Here is a 24,473-nt window from a genome sequence, read left to right as displayed (position 1 = left end):
TCTAAATTACTTCAACTATAAAACAGAGATGACAATAGCAGCTACCACCTGGGCTTCGTGAGATCCAAATGAGATAATATCTGTAAAGGCTTAGCACAGTGCCAGACACATAGTAGGCACTTAAGAGATGCTGGTTTCCTTTCTGACTGACAAGGCAAGTAAACCTGACAACATATGGCACATTCTACACAAGCAGTTTCCAACTTGTCCATCAAGAGGAAAGATGGGTTCCATCTTCTGTTCTCAGAAGCCAAGATGGGTTATTGCAATAACTATTTACAAAGTAGTCTCCTACATCTTGAGTATAATAAGGGTCAGAAATAGAGCATTTACTGATAAGGAAACCGAGTCTCATAACCTCAAGTTGATCTAGGTTCTAACAGAGCCACAATTCAAACACAGGGTCTTCTTATTCCAAATATAATTGATTGCTCTTGCCTGCCTTTCTTGGAATTAACATCTCTGTAACAAGCAGACTAGGCAGAGGACTGAAAAGTGTTATCTCACTTAGAAAAAGGTTTCCTTTTTTGGGGGGCTGCTGTTTCTCTTTATTTTTACCACCAGCCTCTAGTCTCTTGGCTGATGAGGAAAACAGAGTGGTGAAGGAAACAGAGGCACCGTCTTCTACAAGTTACATGTTACAGTGAAAAGAGTTGTTGTTCAGTCTTGTTCTTCATGAAACTCGTTGGGGTTTTCTTACAGATGTTGGAGCAGTTTGCTTCTCTAGATTATTTTACAGATGAGGAAACAGAGGCAAACAGTGATTAAACAGCTTTTCCAGGGTCATAAAGCTAGTATCTGAGGTTGGATTCAAACTTAGGTTTGGCACTATCCACTGTACTTCCTACTCCTATTATCAGAGGACCTGGATTAAAATCCTGTCTCCAATGCTTGTTGCTGGTGTTACCTGGGTCAAGCCACTTAATTTCGCCTCATACTTTGACTCCTTTATCTATTAAATCTATTCCATTAAATATGTGAATATTTTATATATTCCTATATATTTATTTATATATTTTATATATATGTGTATATATATATATATATATATATATATAAATTAGGGTGTTGGACTAGAGGACATTGGAAATCCCTTCCAGGCTGAGAGCTATGAACCTATGTGAGATGTATGTACTGGTTCTGAAGTGAATCATAGAATTCTAGTGTGAGCTGGAAGAGACCTTAACAGTCTTTCACATGGTCCAACTCTTTAATTTTAAAGATGAAGAAACTAAAGATCTCAAAGGTCAAATGACCGCCCAAGGCCATGCTATTCAATTCTCAGCAAAGATGAAATATAACTCATTTTTGTAGCAATTTAGATCTTATGATATGCTTTCCTCTTAGCATCCCTATAAGCCAGGAAGGGGGAAATTCCATTATCTCCATTATACAAATGAGAAGAAGGCAGCAAGGTGCTTCAGTGGATAGAGCATCAGGTCTGGTAGCAGAAAGACGAGTTCAAATCCAGCCACAGACACTCACTAGTTGTATGAGCCCGGACAAGTCACTTAACCCTATTTGCTTCAGTTTCCTCATCTCTAAAATGATCTGGAGAAGGAAATGACAAACCATTCCAGTATCTTTACCAAGGAAACTCCAAATAGGATCTTGTCTGAAAACAACTTAACAACAACACAAATGAAGAAACTGGGATTTAGGGAGAGTAAGTGACTTTCCTAGCGATGAATAGTTAGCAGTTACAGAGACCAGAACTTGAATTTCCAAACCAATCGACTTTCTGCAACATTATGCTGCTGTCTAGTGCTTTCATGTTCAGAATGTTGTGCTGCAACTCTTTATGGTCCTAATCACCTGCCCCTCGCCCAAATCCTCAGCTATCCTTCATGAGCCTGTGGGACTTGGATTGTTAGATGCTTCACGGCTTCCACCAGGCATCATTAGAATTCTAGAGTCCCTATGGTCTTAGCAGATGGCATAAATGTAGAGCAGCTGTTTTTCTGCCAATCATCCATTGCCCATCATATCTTTTTTCAATCAAGGCCAGAGTTTACCCTGGAATTGCTAAGTGAAACAAATGACCATAATTCCTCAAGACCAGATGGCAGGTATGATGGACTGGAATACAAAAAAATATCCCCTTCAGAATAATCAAATATAATTTTATTAAGCACTTGTGTGTTCTGGGTACTCCACAAATTGTGGTAGGTCTCTTCATGGCCCTCTTTCTGACTACAAAAATCTGAGAGTAGATTCAAAAGCAACACTTATTCCAGCAAAAATGAAGAAATGGTTTATTTTAATGTGAGGATACTCTCTTCCCTCTTGGCCTCAGTTTCCTGAATCTGTAAAAATGGATGGGAGAGGATGAGATGGTCCCATCCAATTCTAATATTTTAATTTTTGGTAATACTAGAAGTTTTTTTGTAAATAAAGAAAAAGAATGCCGTTATTTGTACTTTAGAAAACATACTATTACTGGGCCTCTCTCCTAGGCGTGCAGATCTAAATAATTTTTATAAATGGAAAATCTTGATTCCACTCTATAAATAATGACACATTTCCTCACCAAGATGATTACTGTAGTACTGGATAGGCTTAATTAAAGTGTTTAAAATACATGCTTAGGAATTCTTTAGTTTTTTCTTTCTCTTTCCAAATATGAGAGTGGCTCCTGTTAGCTCCAAGACACTGGAAAATAGAAACAGAAAGGAAGTTGATGGCAAGCCTTGCTAATGACACAGCATAGGATTATATGACAATTACAAGAATATCAATCTTTGGAATAGATAGTAGCTCACTGGGAAAAATTCTGTCCTATCTTTGCTAACTACCTGGAGTTGGAAATAACCATCATTATAATTCTTTACTGTATCACAGTCATTTGCTATATTGTCCAATTTAGTTACGATTCTGTCACACTAAAGTAATAATTATTTTAAAAATAGGATTATAGGCAATTACTTACATTTTATAATAACTTCCTCCAAATAGATGTTTTGACAGTCTTCTTAGATCATTGCTATTCATTTAGTACCAAAATATATTTTAGTGTGACATGTGTCCCCCAGAGAATTAGGACTTGTCAGTAACAGCTACCCACTCAAACATGAGAACAGAATTAGTACATGAGTTTAATGACAAGAAGCAGTCAAATTGGGGGATGGGGGATTCCAACAGCTGTTAATTTGAGTTGAAAGATGGCTTGCCTGGCATTTTCTAATGAAAGAAAAATTATAAAGAATGTTGTTCTCTTGATCATATTTCTTAGTGCCTAGAAATTTTTATTTAGGTTATCATAGTGAGCTCACTTTGTTCCTCCTTGAGCAAACCACTTATGCTCCCCAGTTTCTTCATTTGTAGCATGACAAGATTGGACTAGATGTCCTCTCCTAGCTTTGATCCTATGAAATATGAATTAGCTCCAAAAAGACATTTTTACGCGCCATGAAGAATCTAGGCTATGGTCAGTATAAATAGCCTCTTGAGGTTTTTCCTTTAGAAATTCTTCTGCTCATTTGTGGATATTATTTTTTAGATACTGGATAAAAGGACTATGAAATACTTTGGACATCAGAGACCTTTAGTGGGATTTAAGAAACCGTTTGGGATATGACACTAGGATGGCTGTTACTTTCCAATATTAGCTGATGACTAGGCTGGTTTAGAATTTCGCTTTCCAGAAATAAGAAACTGTGGGGTGTATTCTTTCTATCAATATGTATTATGGATTAGGTAAAACTCCTATTCCTGGCTGACTAGTCACAGGTGACACCTCGCTGCTTCTCCCCAACCCTCCAAACTTGAATGCCCCAGTTTAGCTGGACAGTAAAATGTTCCCTATCAGATTCCCAACAGGGTGTAATTTAATGATTTCCTGACTTCTGCTAGTTAAGAATATAAAGATTTCTTTTCTTGACAATCAGAATATCAGAGGAAACGACACCCAGGGCTCAGAGAGGGCCTTGCCTCCTCTTTTATGTGTGTGTGTGTGTGTGTGTGTGTGTGTGTGTGTGTGTGTGTGTGTNCCTCCTCTTTTGTGTGTGTGTGTGTGTGTGTGTGTGTGTGTGTGTGTGTGTGTGTGTGTATGTTTTTAATCAGCTTTGATTCTTCATGTGATCACAGTTGAAAGAATAGGAGCTCCCAGCTGAAGGGATGGCATTAAATCACTAAGCCAAACAGAACCAAAAGGCCTTTGGCAAGGGAATTTGAAGAGCCATGGAGTCCTGATTAAGCTAGAACTTTATAGGAGGCTGACTACCATTAAAAAAAAACAACAAAACAAACATTTACTTTCCATCTTAGAATAGATACTAAGTATTAGTTCCAAGGCAGAAGGGCAGTAAGGGCTAGGCAATCTGGGTGAAGTGATGTGCCTGGGGTCACACAGCTGGGAAATGTCCGAGGTCAAATTTGAACCCAGGATCCCTCATCTTTAGACCTGGCTCTTGATCCACTGCGCCACCTAGCTGCCCTTTGACTACCATTTCTGATCAGAAGCCAGTTGAGTGTCACTTGCTTGGTCATTTGTTCTAGCAGCATCTGCTTAAAGTCTCTCTCTATCCAAAAGGGAATTACTGACAAACTGGTACTTGGAGAAAAATAAAGCAGGGCAGGTAACTCCTCCATTCACATTTGAAATAATCCAGACCAGTAAAAACAGACAATTTTGCTTTTCCTTTTGTAGGCTTGTTCATTTAGTAGGTAATCTGAAACAGACTTGGTGGGATTCTGTGTCTTTCCCAACATTTTTATGTTATTATAAATTATAATTATAACAATTACAAAATCATGACATAAATTTGTAATACTTAGTCATACATAATAAAATTATTATAAATCATGATTATAAATAATAACTATCATTAGGAAATAATTATAAATTATAATTATAAATAATTATTAGCATATCATAGCTACCCTAAATATAATAAACATAAACTATAATAGGTTGTAGCTTAGCCTAAATTTTTGTGTGTGTGATATCAAGAGGCATATCACATAGGACTGAATTTGATGGGAAATATATCAGAGTAAAACCTTTTTTGTGGCTAACCAAAAACTGGAACCTAATTAAATGAAACTCTTAGTAAACTGAAGTACCCACACACATATGCACACACACAGCACCAACCACCCTAAATTTTATTTAAAGGAGAAACAGGCTGATATCAGGAAATGAGTAAAAGAAAAGAAGACAAAGCCAAAACTCAGACCCCAACAATTTTCAGGGCATGTTGTTCAGTCACTAACTGTGTTCCCTGTGACTTCCACCTGAATAGTACAACACAATCAGAAATCATATTCTGCAGGATGACCCTGACAAAGGATTAGATCTTTAGTCTTCAAAAACCATCATCTGACCTATCACCTGGTATAACTAGTAAGGGGACAACATGAGCTAATAAACTTGGGAAAGATTTTCATAGCAAAGATCAAAACAAAACAGTTATCCCATTGACCCATAGTTAAGCATAATAATAATTGATTATAACAACACATTGCACATTGTAGGTATTTGACAAATGATTTTAATTGAAATTTAATTTAATGTTAAAAAATTAATGAATCCGTAACAATGTCATAATATTCAATGATGTTAGCAGCAAGCAAATTTTTATTCTAAACTCAGTCAAAAGCAAAATTCTTAACATCTTAATTGCAGTTTGTCCTTAAGCAATGCTTGTTAACAACTGAACACAGAGTTAGCCAGAATATTTCTCTGAATATCCTGTATTGGATTTCTCTATATAATAATACTGCAAATACTGATGCAGTACCTTGGGTTTATATAGTCTTTATTGCAGGGAATTGCAAGCATCTTATTCACAATTCATTATTCAGTCTTACAACACCACCAAGAAATGGTAGGGAGTACTTGAACTGAACAGATGGCTTCTGCACTGCATTAGTGTTTACGATGGGGCTGGAGCAAGGCTTTTGTTACTTTCTTTGTGTGTGTGATATGCATATAAAATCATAGAATGTAAAAGGAAATAGGGACCCTTAAGACAAATTATTTTGATTCTCCCATTGCATAATAGAAAGCGTTGTGCCTCAGAGAGATGTGTGATCTGTCCTACGTCATACAGCAAGTCAGTGGGAGAACTGAGATGAAAACTCAAGTTTACTCAAAAGTTTGCCAGAGCCAGCTCACACCAGTTTGACAAAGCTAATTGTTAATTTTTCAGTGTGAGCATTTATACCTCAAAAATTAGCAAATACTACTAATTAGGGCTTGATTTGTTATTTTGTTCAGTTAGACTTAAGAAAATGATGGAGGAAATGTTAATAAGGCTGATTAAAGTTAAAAGCATGTTGAATATACATTTATCTCTCCCTCCCCAAAAAATTGATTATTAAACATCTACCAGGACATTCTTGCTCCTGATTCCCGCTCTTCATTGTCCTAGATTATAGAAGCATGGTTTTTAAAGCTATAAGGGAACTGAAGGATCATTTTGTTTCATTCCCTCATGTTGCAGATGAGGAAATTGAAGCCCAAAGTGGAGCAATGATTTGTTCATTGTCACAAAGTGAGCCCTTTGGTATTGCTTCTTCTCTCTAAGTCTTCCAATATTTTTCATTTTTGCAAAACCCCTGAAGACTTGTTTTTAACATCATTGTACATGCAAAGTCTATATCAGATTGCTTCCCATCTTGGGAGTAGGGAGGGGATGGAAGGAGAGAATTTGGAGCTCAAGGTGAAAAAAAAAAGAAAGAAACCTCCTAAAGAAATAAAACAACAAATTGAGAACCAATGGAATTAGAATATGAATATAAATAACTTATGAAGTAACTTATGAATAACCTATGAGGAACTTAGCCTCAGTATTTGAAAGTCAAATATTATATGCAGAAAATACACAAAAAGAAAACCTTGTTTGAAGGTCATTATCATTTATGATCCCAGTACCCAAGAAGAATAATTTAGACCTGAGTCAGAAGTGGTGATTAGAAGATCCAATATTATACCATCTAATTGCTCCTTCTTGGCCAGACTATGACTGCTTAGGAGAAAGAGGAAGTCTTCCATGTTTATTCAAAAGTCCTTTATATGTTTTAGCTTATGAAGTTTTTAAAAGTCATGTCATTGTGTCAGACAACAATCAAATATTATTAATAAGTAGTTATTTTAATGATGAACAAGAACATTAAATAATTAAGTGATCATAATTGATTATGAAAAACTTCTGCATAGAAGATATTTGATATGATTTAAATTTCATTAATATTTATTCATTTATAAATTCTTAACAATAATTTGTTATCCTATATAATCATGTTAGCAGCAAGGAAACTTTTATTCTAAATTTAGCCAACAACAAAATCACTGTTGTCTTCAGCATTGGGGGTACTTAATAAATGTTCAGTTTGACAACTGAAACAATTCTTATCATGCATAGAATCTCAGTATAATCTCATTTTTTAGATGCAACCTTCGTGGGACAACAAAAGTACTGTGTGTCAAGCAGACATGGATTTTTATCAAGTGAACTATTAATTTGTAATTTGAAAATAGGTGACATTTTGCTCAGAGTGTCTTCCTGGGGAATCAGAAGAGATTTATTTTTTTGGAAAGCCCTTCTGAACTTTATCCTTTAAACCATCAAGTGATTCACATTTGAGCATGTACTTCATTCCATTTCTGATGTTCCATAGGTACAAAAACCATGTGCCCATTAACGTCCACGCTAACCCTGGAAAGTACATCATTGAGAGCCGATATGGAATGCACTATCTGGAGATTAATGCGTAAGGGAATTGAAACTTCAATGTGTGTCCTTGAAAAATTAATTAGGGGTGTGTGCGTGCATGTGCGTGCGTGTGTGTGTGTGTGTGTGTGTCCTGTTGTTTAACAGCTTTAAATGAGAAGTGTTTAAAAATGTTAAAATGTAGTCTGAAGGAGATGGGCATTTAGGTGGTGCAGTAAATAGAGTACCAAATCTGGAGTCCAAAAGACTCTTCTTTCTGAGTTCAAATTTGGCTTCATTCACTTACTGGCTGTGTGACCCTGGACAAGTCATTTAACCCTGTTTACCTCAGTTTTCCTCATCAGTAAAATGAGTGGGAGAAGGAAATGACAAACCACTCCATTTGGGGTCAAGAAGACCCCAAAAGGGATCAAAAAGATTCTGACATACCTAGATAACAAACAGCAACAAAAAGCTGAAGGGAATGGTGCCTGGACTGTCTGAGGGGAAGGTACTTTAGGTATCAGCTTGTCCAGTCCTCTTGCTTTACAGAGAAGGAAATTGAGCCCAGAGAGCATCAGTGACTTTACCCAATGTCACAAAGCTTATTAGGTGGCAGACTTGATGCTTCAGCTCAGGGTTGTCCAAGGTTCTTTCTCCTAGTATGCTGATAAATTAAGTCATTCAATTTCTTCTTGATAATGGAAAAAGAGCTCTCTGTTTGAGCTGAAGTTGAAGATGAGTGCAAATTCCTTCACTTCTCTGAACCTGTTTCTCTGCCTATAAAATGACTGGGTTGGACAGATGATTTCTAAGGTCTCTCACATCTAATTTCTTGAGTTTTGTAAATTCTGAGCATAGCTGGGACAAAGCCCTAGGTAAAGTTTTCAAGTTGTGAAAGCTTTCCCCTCCCTCATTCTCTGTTCCCCCTTCATATGCTACAAGAGATGCTTTGAGCCTTCACTGTAACCCAAGTGATTTGATATTGTAAAATAATTATTAATGGATCACAGAGAGTAGAATCTTTTGACCTTTAAGATTATAATAAGTGCCATTAAGAAGTGTCCTGCATTGGGTCATCCTACTTTTTGCACCCTAGGTAGCCATCTACTTTGTCTACTCCTAGGTCCAGGTGGGGTGCAGGGGCAAATCTTAACTGCTTATGCATATTTGCATTATATTCATACACTTCATTTTCTCACTTACTACTTGGACATAGGAAACAAAATAATTCAGAAAGATAACTCTACTAAATACTTTTTGGGTGTCCAAAAATATAAATATCAGTGATAAGCTATTATTCAGATTCTTGATATATTGTTAGCATTATAGAGTACAAGTGCTATATATAATCAAATTCATGTTATAGACTACTTAAGTTTTGCTTATGTAAGGAGGGAAACTGAAAAGAAAATCTAAAGCTTAAATGATATGTGTTTATAAAATTACTCTTCTTTATGTGTTCCTCGAGGTTTTTATAGAATGGTAGAATGTTAGAGCTGGCATGGTCCTTACAAGCCATCTAGTCCAATTCTCTCATTTTTGAGAAGAGGAAATAAAGTGTGTGCATTGTTCAAGGTCACATAACTCGTTTCTGGCATAGCCAGGACAGGAACCCAAGTCTCATGACTCTGTAGACTTCCCTTGCTTTTTCCGTTAGTTCATATTGCCTTTTTTAAAATTTTGTAAAAACATGAACAAGAAAGGTAGTTTTTTCATTGTTACTATGTAAATTGGCTTTTCTTTTGTGCAAACTTTTTGGTTCCAAAATCACTTCATTGTTTCCTTTCAGCCAATATTAAAAAACAAAACAAAATAGTAGTATCTTTATAGGTGAACAGCTGGTCGAAAGAGTCTTTTCCCCCTTCAGGCTGATCATGACCAGGGGAAAGTGGCCCTATCTGAATATATGCAATAGTGGCATTGTTGTTGTCTAGTAACTTCAGTCTAATCTGACTCTTTGTGACCTCCCCTCTTTGAGGTTTTTTTGTGGGGGGGGGGAGGAAAAGATACTGAAATAGTTTGCCATTTCCTTCTCCAGCCCATTTGAAAGATGAGAAAACTGAGGCAAACTTGGTTAAGTGACTGGCTCAGGGTCACCCAGGTAAATAAGTGTCTGAAGCCAGATTTGAACTCGGGATGATGATGAATCTTCTTGTCTACAGGCCCAGCACTCTCTCCACTGTGCCACCTACATGCCCATGTGCAATAGTACCATCCAATAAAACATTGCTTCTTACTAGGTAGGCTTCATTCAGTTTCCTCAAATAGGACACAAATTTGAATGAGATGACCTCTAAGTTCCAAGGCAAGGAATAATTCTCTCATTTCAAGTAAAATGTGACCCAAGTTATATTTTAACCCAGTGTAAAGTTTGAAATCAAAAGTCATTTCAGTTTTTTGAGGTTCCTTCTCCTAAAGTTCATTTTTTGTAGTTAGGCAGTTTCAAAAAAACAGTTTGGCATGGCAGATAAAAAAAAGAATAAACAAAGTTCTGGTATTTTCAGTTAAGATAAACCCAGGAAATTAGGAGACGTCAAAAGAAATTTTGCTTGTGGCCAGTCTCTGGAGAGTTGTAGACTTTTTCTCAGATCAACAAGTTTGCATAAGTTGACAAGCTTCAGATGTCACTCCACAAAAACCTTGTGAGATTGTCCTCAGCCTTGATCCTGACCCAAAGTCGTCACAAATCTCCTGGACTGGCCAGACTTGAGAGTTTCATGGCTCCACTGAGTTCCAAGGCTGCTTCAGTCACCTCTGGCTCAGTACATGCTGGATCTTCTATAGCTACTGAATAAGTGGAAAAAGAAAACTGCATTTCATTTACTCAGTTATCAAGTACTTTACTATTGAAGGCAAATAATGTTTTAGCCAGAGTCTATTTTATACTGGTTAAATGGGTCTCAGAGCAAAGGAGCGCATAAACAAAAATGTGATATATCTATCAGTGAAAAAGGCATTTATATAAGTGCCTACTATGTGTCAAGTGCTGTGCTAAGGGCTAGGGACACAAAGAAAGACTAAAAAAAAATCCTACCCCCAAACACAATGCTAGGTTGTCTGTAGGAAGTAATGTTGGACTCTAAGATTTGGGTTCAAAACTCATCTCTGGCACTAAATCTGAAAATCACTTAATCTTTATGTGCCTCAGGCAATTCTTTGGGGCCTCTTATTAAGTTTTTTTTTCTTTTTAAGATATGACTTTTTTTTACTTAATTTTACAAAAACAATTCAAAGATATTTTATTTTCCAAAATACATGTAATAATAATTTTCAACATATGTGTTCCAAAATTATAAGTTCCAAGCCATCTCTTTAACTCTCTTCCTTCCCCTCACTCTGAGATGGTCAGAAAACTGATCTGGTCTACACATGTTATTATTATGCAAAACACATTTTTATATTGGTCGTTGTTAGGGCACCCTCATACAAAACCAAATTTTGGGGCCTTTTATAAATCAGCCTCATTCCAGTTATTTTGGTAAAGAGATAAACAATGTGCTTGTGTGTGTGTGTGTGTGTGTGTGTGTGTCATGTGTGTGTGTGTGTGTGTGTGTGTGTGTGTGCACATGCTCGCGTTGTGATTGTCTTGGGGAGAGGGGCTACAATGATAAGAACATTCTATAGCAGCATCTACTCCAATGTTTCCTTTCTAGCTGTGTGCCTTCCTCCACGCTCCCTCCCTACATTCAGAAAATTCTAGCTTTAAAAGAGAAGGCATATAGAGAAGAGAATTTAGATATTTTCCTGGGCTGTGGTATAGTTTGGGTTGGGAGAATATTGGTCTGTAATCCCCCAGAGATATAATTAGAGACAAAACAGATCTGAGAACCTGGTGCAACCATGCCCTTCAGGATGTTTTAGATCAGCTAAGGCGGAGCAGGAGCAAAAATAATGAGGTTGTAGGTGTAGAAAATATTGAAGATATTGTCTTTCTCTTCCATTGCTCCCAGGCAGGGCTCACTAGCTGTGGAGAGCCTGAGAATCTTTTTCAACCTTAATGCTCCTTAGATTTCCTTCTAGCTATAAAGGCGCTAAGAAAGGAAGGCAACATTTTTTAAGTACCTACTAAGTACTGGGTACTTTACAAATATCATTTCATTTGATTTTCACAGCTTTGGGAGGTAGGTGCTATTACCTCCCATGTTACAGTTTAAGAAATTGAGGCAGACAGCATTAAAGTGACTTGCCCAGGACCACACTGCTGGTTAGTGTCTGAGACTACTTCTTGACTCCAGGTCCATCATGCTATCCATTGTGTCACCTTGCTAGGAATTGGAGAAGGTCTTTATCAGGCTGACCCTATTATAGGACAGAGGGCAGACAGTAAGAATTTGACTCTAAGCTATTGATAAAACGTTGTCAAAGAAATATTTTGTCCACCTCTTTACCAGCAACTTATCTTAAACAGGATCATTCACAAAGCAACTCATAAGGTTTCTGTTTGCTTAAAGACTGCTCTCCTGAGACATTTTCTAAGAGGCCAGCCTACCCAGTACAGATTGTTGAAAACCAGAATCCGTCCAGAGTATCTATCCCTTGAAGGTTAGGGGAAGGAAACAACAAAGAAGCAGTCACAAGCACATTAACTGAAGAAGGAGATGACCTGTCTTAATTTAGATTTAGGAAAAAAAACATCAGGTCATTGTGGGACAACACCAAGGGTGGGTCAGTTTCTTATTTACTTCTGAACCAGTTCATTCTTCTCCCACCTAGATATTTTCAAGTCACTGGAAAGTTCTGCTTCTCTGAAAGGATGCAGAAATATTGGAATACAGTCAAAACAAAATATTAGAACATCATTGGGTTGGGTTGGGTTATTCCCTTTGGCACTTATATTGTCAGGAGAAAGGGAGCCCAAGGGTCAATCCTATAGTCCCAGCTTTGGCATTGGGTGGAAAGGTGAGGTATTCCTGCTCTTGGGCCATAAGCATCATCTTCCTGGACTTCCTCTCAGACTGCCTCTCAGAGTCTTGCTTTATACTGTTTTATTTAGACCAAAGAGAATCCAGAGTTTTTCAAGGGGTGACAGAAAACTCAGGGGACTACATGTGGGAGTGTGGCTGATTATTTTCCTTGTGGTCTTCCAGCCTGTTTATGGTGTCTTCACATTTTGGGGGGTGGATGTCTGAGGGTGAAAAGAAACAGAGAACTTTTCAGAGTGGCTAACCAATGGCAGCTTGGATGGCTAGAGGTCGAAGGGGTGGGAGGGATGCCATCCTCAAGGTAGGAGAGACTAAAATTAGAGTCAGTCTTTTCCAAGGATATCCTCTCAGGGCCAGAGTGCAGCATTTTGGGTTTGGGGCCTGTTTCATAGGTTTCCAAATAATATCCCTGATTGTGAGGTTAAGAACAGAGAAAACCTCTCTCCCTTCAGTACCTTTAACAAGGTATAAAATGCAACATCGAGATGAAATCTGGATGGTAGAATTTCAGGGAAATGAAACATTTGAATTTAGTCTGATTTCAGTTGGGCTCAATTCTAGTCTCCTTTGCTTTATCTTTCTGCTTCTCTGTGGGGATACTCAGGAGCCAGTGGGCGAAGAACCCATTGCATGCTGGGGCAGACCACCTTTGACTGTGAACCCAGCTGCAATGAAAGGTGACTGCTGGATCAAGAGTGTTCCTCCTCTAGTCACTGTTTCATGCTCCTGGGTACTATTCTTACAATGCATATAATAGATCCTTTTAACTTCATAAAGTCTTCTAATTAGCTAGATCCGAGACAGTAACCTTAATACTACCCCTCCAGAGCCATTTGTTAGACTCTCATTTGTAATTTTCCTGTATTAACAAAGAGCTCTTTAATCTCAAAGCTAGTAATTAAGAGGAGTGTTGATATTATGGTTCATCATTTGCATAATGTTCTTTCAGATGTGATTTTGAAGACACTGCTCAGTATCGGGCTTCTGCCATGAATGTTAAAGGAGAGCTCTCTGCTTATGCCTCCATCGTGGTAAAGAGTAGGTTTGCAAGATTTTTTAGACATTTCAGTTGTTTATAAAAATATATTTGGCTACATGCATTCGTGTATATGTGCTTTGCATCTTTTTCTGATGATAAAATGAAAAGTGGATGGTAGCTGTAAAAGTACATCACACATATTCATTCTTTCTTCTTTTCTCCTCCAGGATACAAAGGAGAGTATGATGAGACTCGATTCCATGCTGGAGCTTCCACCATGCCCCTCAGCTGTAAGTTTGCTAAATCTCTCTTTCATTCCAAATCCATTCCAAACCTCAAAAGTCAACTGATAGCTCACAGTTTTCAAAAATGATTGTCAAATCACACAATAAATTTCACTCTTAGCAATATTATCATTGAGTTTCTGTGACTATTTTAATTTCTGAGATTCTATTGGTTGGTTTCTTGCTTTCTCCAAGTGTGATAGAATTCCATTATTATCTGGTGGTATTAGAGGGCAAAAAGAACATCCCCTTCATAGTTTTGCTCTACTTCAGTTAGAATAATGGTTGGCTATAATGGTTAGCCATGGTGGCCCACATCTAAAATCCCTCCACTTTAACTGAGAAGGCTGAGGCTGATTCATCACTTGAGCCTGATAGTTGTGAGCTACAGCAGGGCTATGCCAACTGGCTGTCCACTCTAAGTCTGGTATCAATGTGGGGAGTCCTTTGGATGGGGTCACCGCCAGGCTCCCTAAGCAGGGGCAAAGTTCTAAGTAGCCATTGCATTTCCAACCTAAGGGGAAGAGAAGAGAAAAAGAGGACACACACAGAAAGAGATGGGGAGGGAGAAGAGAGGTCGGGAGAAAAGGAAAAAGAGAGGAGAGAGGGAAAGAGAGAAGGTGGGGAGAGGAGGGGAGAGAGAGGGAGGAAGAGAGAGACAGAGACCCAGGCTCACAGAGAGAGAGAGAGAGAGAGAGAGAGAGAGAGAGAGAGAGAGAGAGAGAGAGAGATGATAGAAGGATGTGTGGGGTGATTCAACCAACAGTATATCTGAATTGAGGATATACCAAGATACTTTATTAAAGAATTTTCTATAGTTAGATGTAAGAGACTGGAACTGGGATTTCACTGGTACAGAAAACTCCCAAGTGAAAAACTACCTCCATCAGTGAAGAACAGCACCTTCTTAGAGACATATAGTTTTGGAGAGTTGCCTATTATTTAGGTTAAATGAGAGGTGAAGTGTGAGGTTAAGTAATGTGTCCAGGGTCACTTAGCTGGAAAGGGTCAGAAGTAAGACTTGAATCTCTGCCTTCTTAGCTTCAAGGCCAGCTTTCAAGCCACTGAGCCATGCTGCTTCCTGTATGAATGCTAGATTGTTTTTGGTTTATTTTGTTTTAATGTTAAAGGATAGATTAGATGGCCTCTAGAGCTATCCTCTCATCTTTGGAATATTGATGTCTAGTGAGCCTTTGAAATTTGCTTCCCCCCAAACAAGTAATTCTATCAGTCTTATCAAAGTCTGCCCTGACTCTCTCATTCCTTTCCTATTAAAATTCTTCCTGTCATTTGGACAAGAAAAAATAAATGACTGAGGTTTTTTTTTTTCTCCTCCTTGTTGTTATTTTGGCTCAGTTGGTGTCACCCCATATGGCTTTGCTTCCAAGTTTGAAATCCACTTTGATGACAAGTTCGATGTATCTTTTGGAAGAGAGGGTGAGACAATGAGTCTGGGCTGCCGGGTTGTAATTACCCCTGAAATTAAACATTTCCAACCAGAAGTTCAGTGGTACAGAAATGGTGAGTGTAAATCCTAATATCTCTTTTTAATGCTTCTTTCGTTTTTTTTTAAACCCTTGCCTTCTTTCTTAGAACCGATACTAAGTATCTTTTCCAAGGCAGAAAAAACAGTAAGGGCTAGGTAATTGGGGTTAAGTGACTTGCCCAGGTTCACATGACTAGGAAGTATTTGATGTCACATTTGAACCAGGACCTCTCATCTCCAAATCTGGCTTTCAATCCACCTAGCTGTGCTTCTCCTTAGTGCTGCTTCACTAGCAGATAAATCAATGCTTCTTTACAAAACCTGGCCCAATAGCCCCAGAGCAGCCTAAGGGAAAAGGCAGCAGCATGAAATAAGGAATGGATATGGAGAATGCATGCCCTGCATATTTATTCCAAACCTAACCCAATTTGACTCCAAGTCCAGACTCATGGACTTTGTGGTTGAGAGGTCTGATAAGTGAATGAAGGAGTTAAGGAATGAATCCTGTCTTCTTTCCTGTGAGTATCTTACCCAACCTTTTATAAGCCAGGTCTGTTTTTTTTTCCTAAGATTTTTTTTAAATCAACTTTATCTGTAAGAATAAAAGACATTTATCAGTTGGTCTCCTTAGGTTGCCAACAAAGTGTTTTCTATTAAGATCAAACAAGATTCCTTAATGTTTTTCATGTGCTTGGGGGTGGGGGTAGGGGGCAGTGTAGGAGGTGTCCAAACCTGTGATTTAATCAGTATTAGGGACCCCTGCCATGGAAACTTCTTCCTGACACAGACCAGTGACTTGCCCTCCTCCATGTTGGGTAAGCCAGGCATATTCAAAAGCCCCTCAAGGCTGTGTTAGAACTGGGCACAGAGAAGCCTAGTTCACAAACATGAGAGTTGGAAGGGACCTTAGGGAATCATCCTCTCATTTTATAATTGCAGAAACCGAGACTTGGAGAAATAAAGTGACTTAATACATAATTTATAAACCGCAAAACCAGGGCTGGAACTCAATTTTGTGCTGTTTTCTCTATACTACAGTTGTAGAAGGACCAAAATCTTCTGAAAATCTTTATTTAAAAAAAAAAGATATAACATATCTCTTTTCACCCCTTCTCTACTCATTAGACCAATGGTTCCCAAACTTTTTTGGCCTACCACCCCCTTTCCAGAAAAAAATATTACTTAGCGCCCCCTGTCACATACTATCACTGCCCCCTTACAGTTATTCACCTCCCCCAAATGCACTTGTGGCCATCACCACTTCAGCGCCCACCAGGGGGCAGTGGAGCCCACTTTGGGAATCACTGCAGTAGACCATTCTTTAAAGATTTTTTTTAAATGAGGGGAAACAGTTCAACAATCAATCATCAGCAAGCATTCCTTCATTTATTTACTTTAAAATCCTTACCTTCTGTCTTAGAATCATGAATTCCAAGATAGATACTCAGTCAGGACTAGGCAATTAGGATTAAGTGATTTGCCAAAGATCACACAGCTAGTATCTGAGGCTGGATTTGAACCTAAGGTGTCTCATCTCCAGACCTGACTCTCTATCCATTGAGTCATCTAACTGTCCTCAAAAGCATTTATTCAATCTTTACTCTGTTAAACATAGTAAATACAAACACAAGCAGAAAGAAAGACAATTCCCTGCCTTAAATTTAAGTTCACTTTCTTAAACTGGAGGCTCTGGGAGGAACCAGCCCATCAGAAGGTAAGGTCTCAGAGGCAGAGGGTACTTTCAGAGAGGGAAGCATTCCAGGGATGGAGTGAGCTTCCAAGGTAAAGAGATTTCTGTGACATGGTAGAGAAAGTCCCAAGGAGATGAGTCGGCAGTGCATCATTTAGATATGATAGGACATGTAGTACTCCATATCTGGAGACTTCCTCTGTAAATGGGTGAAGAAGATATACTCTCATAACTCTTCTCCCTGGGGAATTCTTATAGAAGCTCAATAGAATATGACCATAAAGAAACCAGTTTTTCTGTTTGCATTTTTGTTTCCCAGGGACACTTGTCTCTCCATCAAAATGGGTTCAAACACAATGGAGTGGAGATCGAGCAACACTGACCTTTTCCCATCTCAATAAAGAGGATGAGGGGCTCTATACCCTGCGTGTACGGATGGGAGAATATTATGAGCAATACAGTGCATATGTCTTTGTTCGAGGTAAGAGAAGATAATTTAATGCTGCTGCTGCTGGTGGCTTTTGCTCAGTCACTGTAGAATTCTGGTGATGGTCTATTTTAAGGAGCTCTTTGAAAATACTACCAGAGCATGTAAACATGGGAAAGGATGGAAAGACTTTCATGATGCAAGCCACCAATATTAGACACACCATCACCTAGGGAAAGCCCCTGAGTCATTGACCAAAGGTAAATTCTTATGGTCTTCCTCATCTACCAGTTAGTGATTTTAGTATTAATTCAGCTCACTACAGGATCAATGGGGAGATGATAAATACTAAAGAGAAAAAAGAAGTCTTAGTTTGTAAATGCTAAAACAAATTCTTCCATCCTGAGTCAAAATCAGCATAAGACAGCTGAGGCTTTGCCCTAGGTGCCAACATCTGGGAGGCATGATTTTATTTCACACTCTCCCCTATTGGGAAAGTCACTCCTTTGCCCTCCTTCACCAGACCAGTTGCCACCCAAAAGCATCTTATGTCTTTCCTGTTATTCTCCTGGGGCCCATCTGCTCCTGATGAGTGCTTGGTCTGAGGCTCCAGTTCACAGAGGTAGGATGTCTGGGATCAGCATGGGACCAACAAGGGGGAAAGAAGGCAAGGACACATGACAGTTCTGCTTTTGCCCTCTCACATAGGATCATCTAAGGAAAGCAATCATACCTAGGAAGGTTCTGGTACCTACCTCAGCCCCAAAAGAAATTCAACCCTAGCTTTCTCCAGTCTCTAGTCTCTTTCTTTTTTTTTTCCACTGTGTCCTTTTGAAATCCTCTATGGTTAATCTTCCTTTAATCCTAACTTTCTACCTCTCACATTCTTTCCATCTTCTGGGTCGCCTTGAAGCCTAGCTTTCTTCTGAAGACACAATATTTCTTGGCATCCTCTGACAGGCTAACTGCTATTTCTGTTACATTCCCTCACATGTAGAGTTAGGAGAAGGATTTGATATTCTCCTTGTTCCAAAATGTCACTTTCAGAATGATCTTTCCCAGTGTCACTCAGCAAACGTAAAGTTCAACTTTGGATATCAGTTGCTGACATCTGTGGACCTCCAGTTCTTTCCCCATCCTTCCAAAACAGTTCAGTGCCTGGATCATGGTCCTAGCCTGTCCAGTGCCCTGATTTCCCAGTTGATTTATCCAACTCATGAATTTTGTCTCCAGTCTACCTTTGAAATTTTTCTCATTCCTCATCTTTCTTGATATCTCTAGAGGCTTTGAAACTGTCCATTTTTCTTCTCTTAGATATTCTCCTCCTCTCTCAGTCTTCATGACCCTCTTTTTTCTTGGTTATCTCCTACTTGTCTGGCCATTCTTTTCTACCTTGCTAGATCTTCATCTAGGTCATACCCACTAACTATGAGCATCTCCCAAAGATCTATCCTTATTCTTTTCTTTCTCTATATCTTGCGGTGATTTCATCTGCTCCCATGGGGTTAAATATCATGGCTATGCAGGTCATTTAATGACCTAAATATCCAGTACTAGTGTCTCTCTAGTACCATGTCTCAAACTGGATGTTTTATAGGCATCTCAAACTTATCATGTCCAAAACAGAACACATTGTCTTTCCCTCCCAATCACTGGGCCAAAGCTCATCACTATGGACGTTTTAAGCCAATTTCTTTGCATAATTCCAAATTCCTTCCCAGAATGGTTGAATCAATCCACAACTCTACATTGTAGATGGACTTGTCAAATAATACAACAATTCTGTCTTCATTTTCTATATGTATATTTTTTTAAAAATCTAAGTTGTTTGATAGCGCCTTTGGGTTCATCCAGATCATTGTATTTTGACAGCTTCTTTTTTTCTTTCTCATTGGAATTATTTCTAACACTGGAAGAAATAAAAACACACTATGGTTTGCCCAAGTTACTAGAAAATTCCTCTCACCTTTTGTAATTGCTGTAACTGAGATTCTCAGTTCTCTATAACTATTGTTAGCTCTTGTGGTCGACTCTTGTAGCTAAAAGTGAACTAATTACTAAGCAGACTTTTCCATTCTTTCACATAACATGATGCTACTTATTTGCTTGCTTAGTGGCATGGCATTCTTAATTAGCAGATTCTTGCCTAAACCCTACTTCAAAGAGAAACTGTCTTTAACTGTTACCTAGAAGAAGATCTTACATTGAATTCCAAACTCCAACTCTCATCTCTTCTTTTCTTTTCTTTCCTCTGTTTGTTCAGATGTTAGGAGGACTGATACCATGTCCTATTTCTCTGCCTTCCCAGAATCCCCTGCCTCACTATTTCCCCAAAGTTACTATATTCCTCGAAAATCCCTAGTTTATGCCAGAATATTTTCCTCAATTGCAAAAATCTAGAGAATTATCTTCTTTCTTCATAGGATATTTCCAAAAACATTTTTTTTCCTTTAAAAAAAGACTCTAGCCTATTATTTTTTATCAATACTAAATCTGGCTCAGCTGTTTAAGACAGCTGAGGCTTATGTTGCTAATTCCAAAGGCTCTGGTTTTTTTGGATCTGTGACCACACCAAGAATGGCGCCACTCTGCCAAGGTAGGCCAAACTCCACAAATTACTGACAACAGTCTGGCCTGCGCTGTGTGGGAAATAAAAGTAAGGCAGGAATCATGGAAATTTAAAGTGAAATCATAAACATGAGTTTGAAAACTCACAAAATGGGAAAAATGAAAGCAGTCATATGCTCATTGGTTCCAGAATTATTCTAAAAAGAATATCTTCTTATATATTATTGCATATAGCTGCTTATATAAGTAAGACAAGGCACAAACCCGTAAAGTTTCAATGGTCATATTAATTGTCAATTTAAAAAATTGACTTTAAAAAAAGACTTTGATAAAAGTATTTTTTCTTTATAGAATTTATTTGGAAAGTTGGCTATTTAAAAAAAAATTTTCTGTCCAATGACTATGTGAGATAATCTACTTAAATTAGTCACACCCTAACATAAAATGCAATAGTGTCTATTGACTAAATTTGCTTATAACTTGCATATTTTTGTCAGTACAAAATAGGTTCTGAGCTACTGCCTGGCATCTGCAAATTCCTGTGCAACTACTGTATAACAAGAATATCTGAATTGTTTGATATTTGCTTGACCGAGATTTTATAATTTTAGTGTTATACATAAAATAGTTTCATTGTTTATAGTTTTTGTTTTTAAACTCTTACCTTTTGTCTTAGAATCAATAGTGGGCATTGGTTCCAAGGCAGAAGAGTGGTAAGGGATAGGCAATGGGGGTTAAGTGACTTGTCCAGTGTCCCACAGCTAGGAAGTGTCTGAGGTCACATTTGAACCCAGGACCTCTTGTCTCTAAGCCTGGCTCTCATTCCACTGAGCCACCCAGCTGCTCTTCATTGTTTATAGTTTAAACAATTAACACTTATTAGCACTATATGTGTGTGTCTGCAGGATGAGGTTATGCATAGTACTTCTACTTATTCATTAGCAAATGGGTCCTTAGAAGAACCAAAGGATTAGATGCACCTTGGCAATTCAAATTCTTATCTGCAGTCCCCAAGCTTCTTTTTTTTTTTTAAACCCTTCCTTCTGTCTTAGAATATATATTAAATATTGGTTCCAAGGCAGAAAATCCATCAAGGGATTGGGAATTGGGATTAAATGACTTGCCCAGAGTTACACAGCTAGGAAGTGTTTGAGACCAAATTTGATCCCAACACTTCCTGTCTCCAGACCTGTTCTCTCTCCACTGAGCCACCTCACTTCCCCAATCTCTAAGCATCTTCAGTTATTTCTTTTCTCTACCCAAAGTCCTGCCCATCTTCGCTCCATCCAGGGGCAGGACTCGCAGTGTAGGGCAGCTAAAAGTTCTCTAGGGTTCAGGCTAAGAAGTCTCCCTGACAACTGACCTTGGTCAGGGCAGAAGCCAGGGCTTATCTGTTGTAAAGACATGAGCAATAATAGGTCAGGCAAAAACAAATTCCAAAAGGACCAGAGACATAAAGGCATGTCTCTATAAGGAAGGAACGTGGGCTGTACAGTTGGGCAACAACAGGCTCCAAGAGAGGAGATAGATATCAGAGGCATGAGCCAAAGCAGTAAATAAGCAACACAGGAAACGGGGCAGGTCAAAAGGGTTCTGGAGTAGCCGCATAGAACTCAGAATAATTTTTTTTGCCATTAGCCCATGAGAAGCTTCTGTGTTCTTTTGAGCTAGGACACCAAGTCCAGCCCTCTTTTATAATCTTCCCAAGGCGGAGTGCTTCTGCTGACTTCTTCCCTCTCCCAAAGGATAGGCACCTTTGTTTGGACCTACAGTGGATATGGTAAATTAATAAACTATGACTGTATTCCAAAACAGTGTCACCTCATGACAAATGTAATCTGTCCTCTCAACTGAATCCTCAAATCATTAGAGTAATAACAACATCAGACATCTATTAAGTGCCTACTGAGGAAAGGAGAATGCAAGGAGATACAAATATAAGATTTTGCATGGAATGAAAGGTGTCAGAGAGTCTAGGGATAGAATTTTGAGAGAAGGCTAGATGTTGAAGCTGGCAGTTAGACTCAGAACTCTGGGACAGCCTTGAGGGGGAGAGAGAACCTTGGGAGCAGTGCTTGAGTACAGAGCTCCTGGACTTTTGGTCTCCTCTGATCCTCTAATCCTGGTTTGGAGTACCCTGTCTAGGGTTTTGGTCTGCTGTCCTATTTGAGAGAGTCTTGCCAGCATTTCCTGTTCTGAATAACAACTGTCTGATCTACATTGGAAACAGAAACTCAGCTTGAGTGAAGTGATCTGATATACTGCCTGCACAGGCTTAGCCTGTATCTGGATTGACCCAGGCTATTGGGGTCATCTTCCTTGATCCAGCGACTTGCTCTATTCACCAACTAAAACTGTGTGGAGGGCTATAGAGTTAAGTAGCTAGAATCAGGGGGAGGGTTCTTTGGACTCTAGATAGAGAGGCAGATAGAGTAGCTCCACCTCAGTTGGAGTCTGAAGATACCCTTGTGGGTCAGTGGGTTCTGGGATAAGTATAGTTTTTATTAGCATAGGGAAACCCCTGGCCCTCCATCCTCTCCCTATCCTAATTATTCACTTTATTAAACCTGTTTCTATCGAGATCAAGGAAGTCAGATTGCATTTGTAAGGCTCCCAAGCCTGAGAGTAGCAATCTTGCTCTCAGGACCTGAGAGGATATAACATCTTTCACCAACCTTTTCACTCAGTCTAACTCACATCTTTCACTATCTTGTGCCAGATACTATGTTAAAGGGAAAGGAGAGGGGTACAAAGAAAGATAAAAGCAATCCCTACCTTCAAGGAGTTCCTATTCTAATGCACAAAGTGCCAACAAATATATACAAACAAGGTATATTCAGGATGAATTAGAGGTGATTTCAGAAGCAAGACACTAAAATTAAGAAGGATCTTAATGTAAGATTTCTTATAGAAGGTGGGATTTTTTTTCTGATACTTAAAGGATGCTAGAGATGATAGGAGGCAGAGATGACGAGAGAGAATTCTTCCTACCCTCATTGGTTCTACAACTGGGGGATCTGGTCTGTCTGGCACAGGACTCTCCCTCTTTGTGCAATGGGAGGTGACCATAAATTATTGTTTTGGGTGACTGAGTTGTAAAACAAATATTTATCTTTCTTGCACACTAAGTTCTCAAACTATATTTTTAATATGGTCAAAATCTTTATTTTTCATATTTATATATATCTTAAATAGTCAACTGTTTTTAATCCTAATGTCTGTGTTGAATCTATTATGAAATATTTTTTTTCTTTTTATTTTTTTAAACTGTTACCTTCTGCCTTAGAATCAATACTGTGTATTGGTTCCAAGGCAAAAGAGCGGTAAGGGTTAGGCAGTAGAGGTTAAATGACTTTCCCAGGGTCACCTAGCTAGAAAGTGTCTGAAGTCAGATTTGAACCTAGGACTTCCTGTTTCTAGGCTTGACTCTCAACCCACTGAGCTACCCAACTGCCCCCAAATAGTTTGTTTGTTTTTTATAAAAAAAAATAGAATTAAAAAAGACAGGAAAAGTAGGAAGGGGCCTGGTTATTAATGGTTTTAAAAGCCAGGCAATTTGAGAATGAATTTAAGCAAATATGGTGCTCTGCTGAAGTCATTATATTTATTTTTTGTTTCAAAATCTTATATCTCATTTAATGTTATAAAAAGATAAATTCTGATACAAGATTAGATTTTAGTGATTACAAATTATTATTTCTTTATTTTTATTTTGAACCCCCTCATCTTCTGTCTCAGAACCAGAACCAATACTATGTATTGGTTCTGAGACAGATGAGTAGTAAGTGTAAGAAATAAATACAATTCTGGGTCATCATTCTAAGCTGAAGATCCAAAATTTGTGGTAAATTATGACTGGAAGTCTCACCACATCCAGCCTGTGGCAAAGATCTCATATAGATGTCCAACAGCATTTTTATGGGTTTTGGACAGTTAATTAGCATAAGTCATTAACATGGCAGAAGACACAATATGTTAAGAAACCTGCTATAATATTTGGTAATGAGGTTTTGTAACAATTGTTATGAAGTAATAAATTCTAGTACAGTTCAGATAAATTTTAATTAATCTTCTAATGACTAGTCCAGAACTATCATCCTACCTCTGGGAGGGATTAGGTCAAAGTAACCTTTTTTGGCCATAATATCCCGGGGGAGCTTGTAGTAGATCTTCATAAAACCAAACAACACCTGGACATGCCAAGGCTGTTTTCTTGTGATCTCATCAAGCAGCTGTGCACTCCCCATTCCAAATGAGAACAGCTCCTCTCTTTGCATGAGTTTCAGGTTCCCTAGGTAGCTACATAGACCTGAAGTTTTTATCCCTCCAACAGAAGCTCTTCATCTATTTAGTCCTACAATATTCTAATATACCAAACTAGAACCTTTCTAATACTATTGTTAATATTTGGCTTTTATAATTGACATCTTATTCAGAGTTTACCAGCGGGGACTAACTT

The 24,473-nt window shown here is 38.4% G+C and overlaps 1 protein-coding gene across 1 annotated transcript in view; it reads left to right on the top strand.

Annotated features, from left to right (window-relative positions):
* The first annotated feature begins 7,591 nt into the window (after positions 1-7,591).
* MYOM1 (myomesin 1) overlaps positions 7,592-24,473 on the top strand; it is a 139,637-nt gene continuing 122,755 nt past the window's right edge. The window contains exons 1-5 of the mRNA XM_044683066.1: positions 7,592-7,716; positions 13,530-13,618; positions 13,787-13,849; positions 15,200-15,364; positions 17,339-17,500. Of these exons, the coding sequence (XP_044539001.1) occupies positions 7,592-7,716; positions 13,530-13,618; positions 13,787-13,849; positions 15,200-15,364; positions 17,339-17,500 (604 nt within the window). The remainder of the gene's footprint in view (positions 7,717-13,529; positions 13,619-13,786; positions 13,850-15,199; positions 15,365-17,338; positions 17,501-24,473) is intronic.

The sequence above is a fragment of the Gracilinanus agilis genome, chromosome 1 (assembly GCF_016433145.1).
Source record: "Gracilinanus agilis isolate LMUSP501 chromosome 1, AgileGrace, whole genome shotgun sequence".
Classification (NCBI taxonomy): Eukaryota; Metazoa; Chordata; class Mammalia; order Didelphimorphia; family Didelphidae; genus Gracilinanus; species Gracilinanus agilis.
This window is presented reverse-complemented; position numbering and strand designations above follow the sequence as displayed.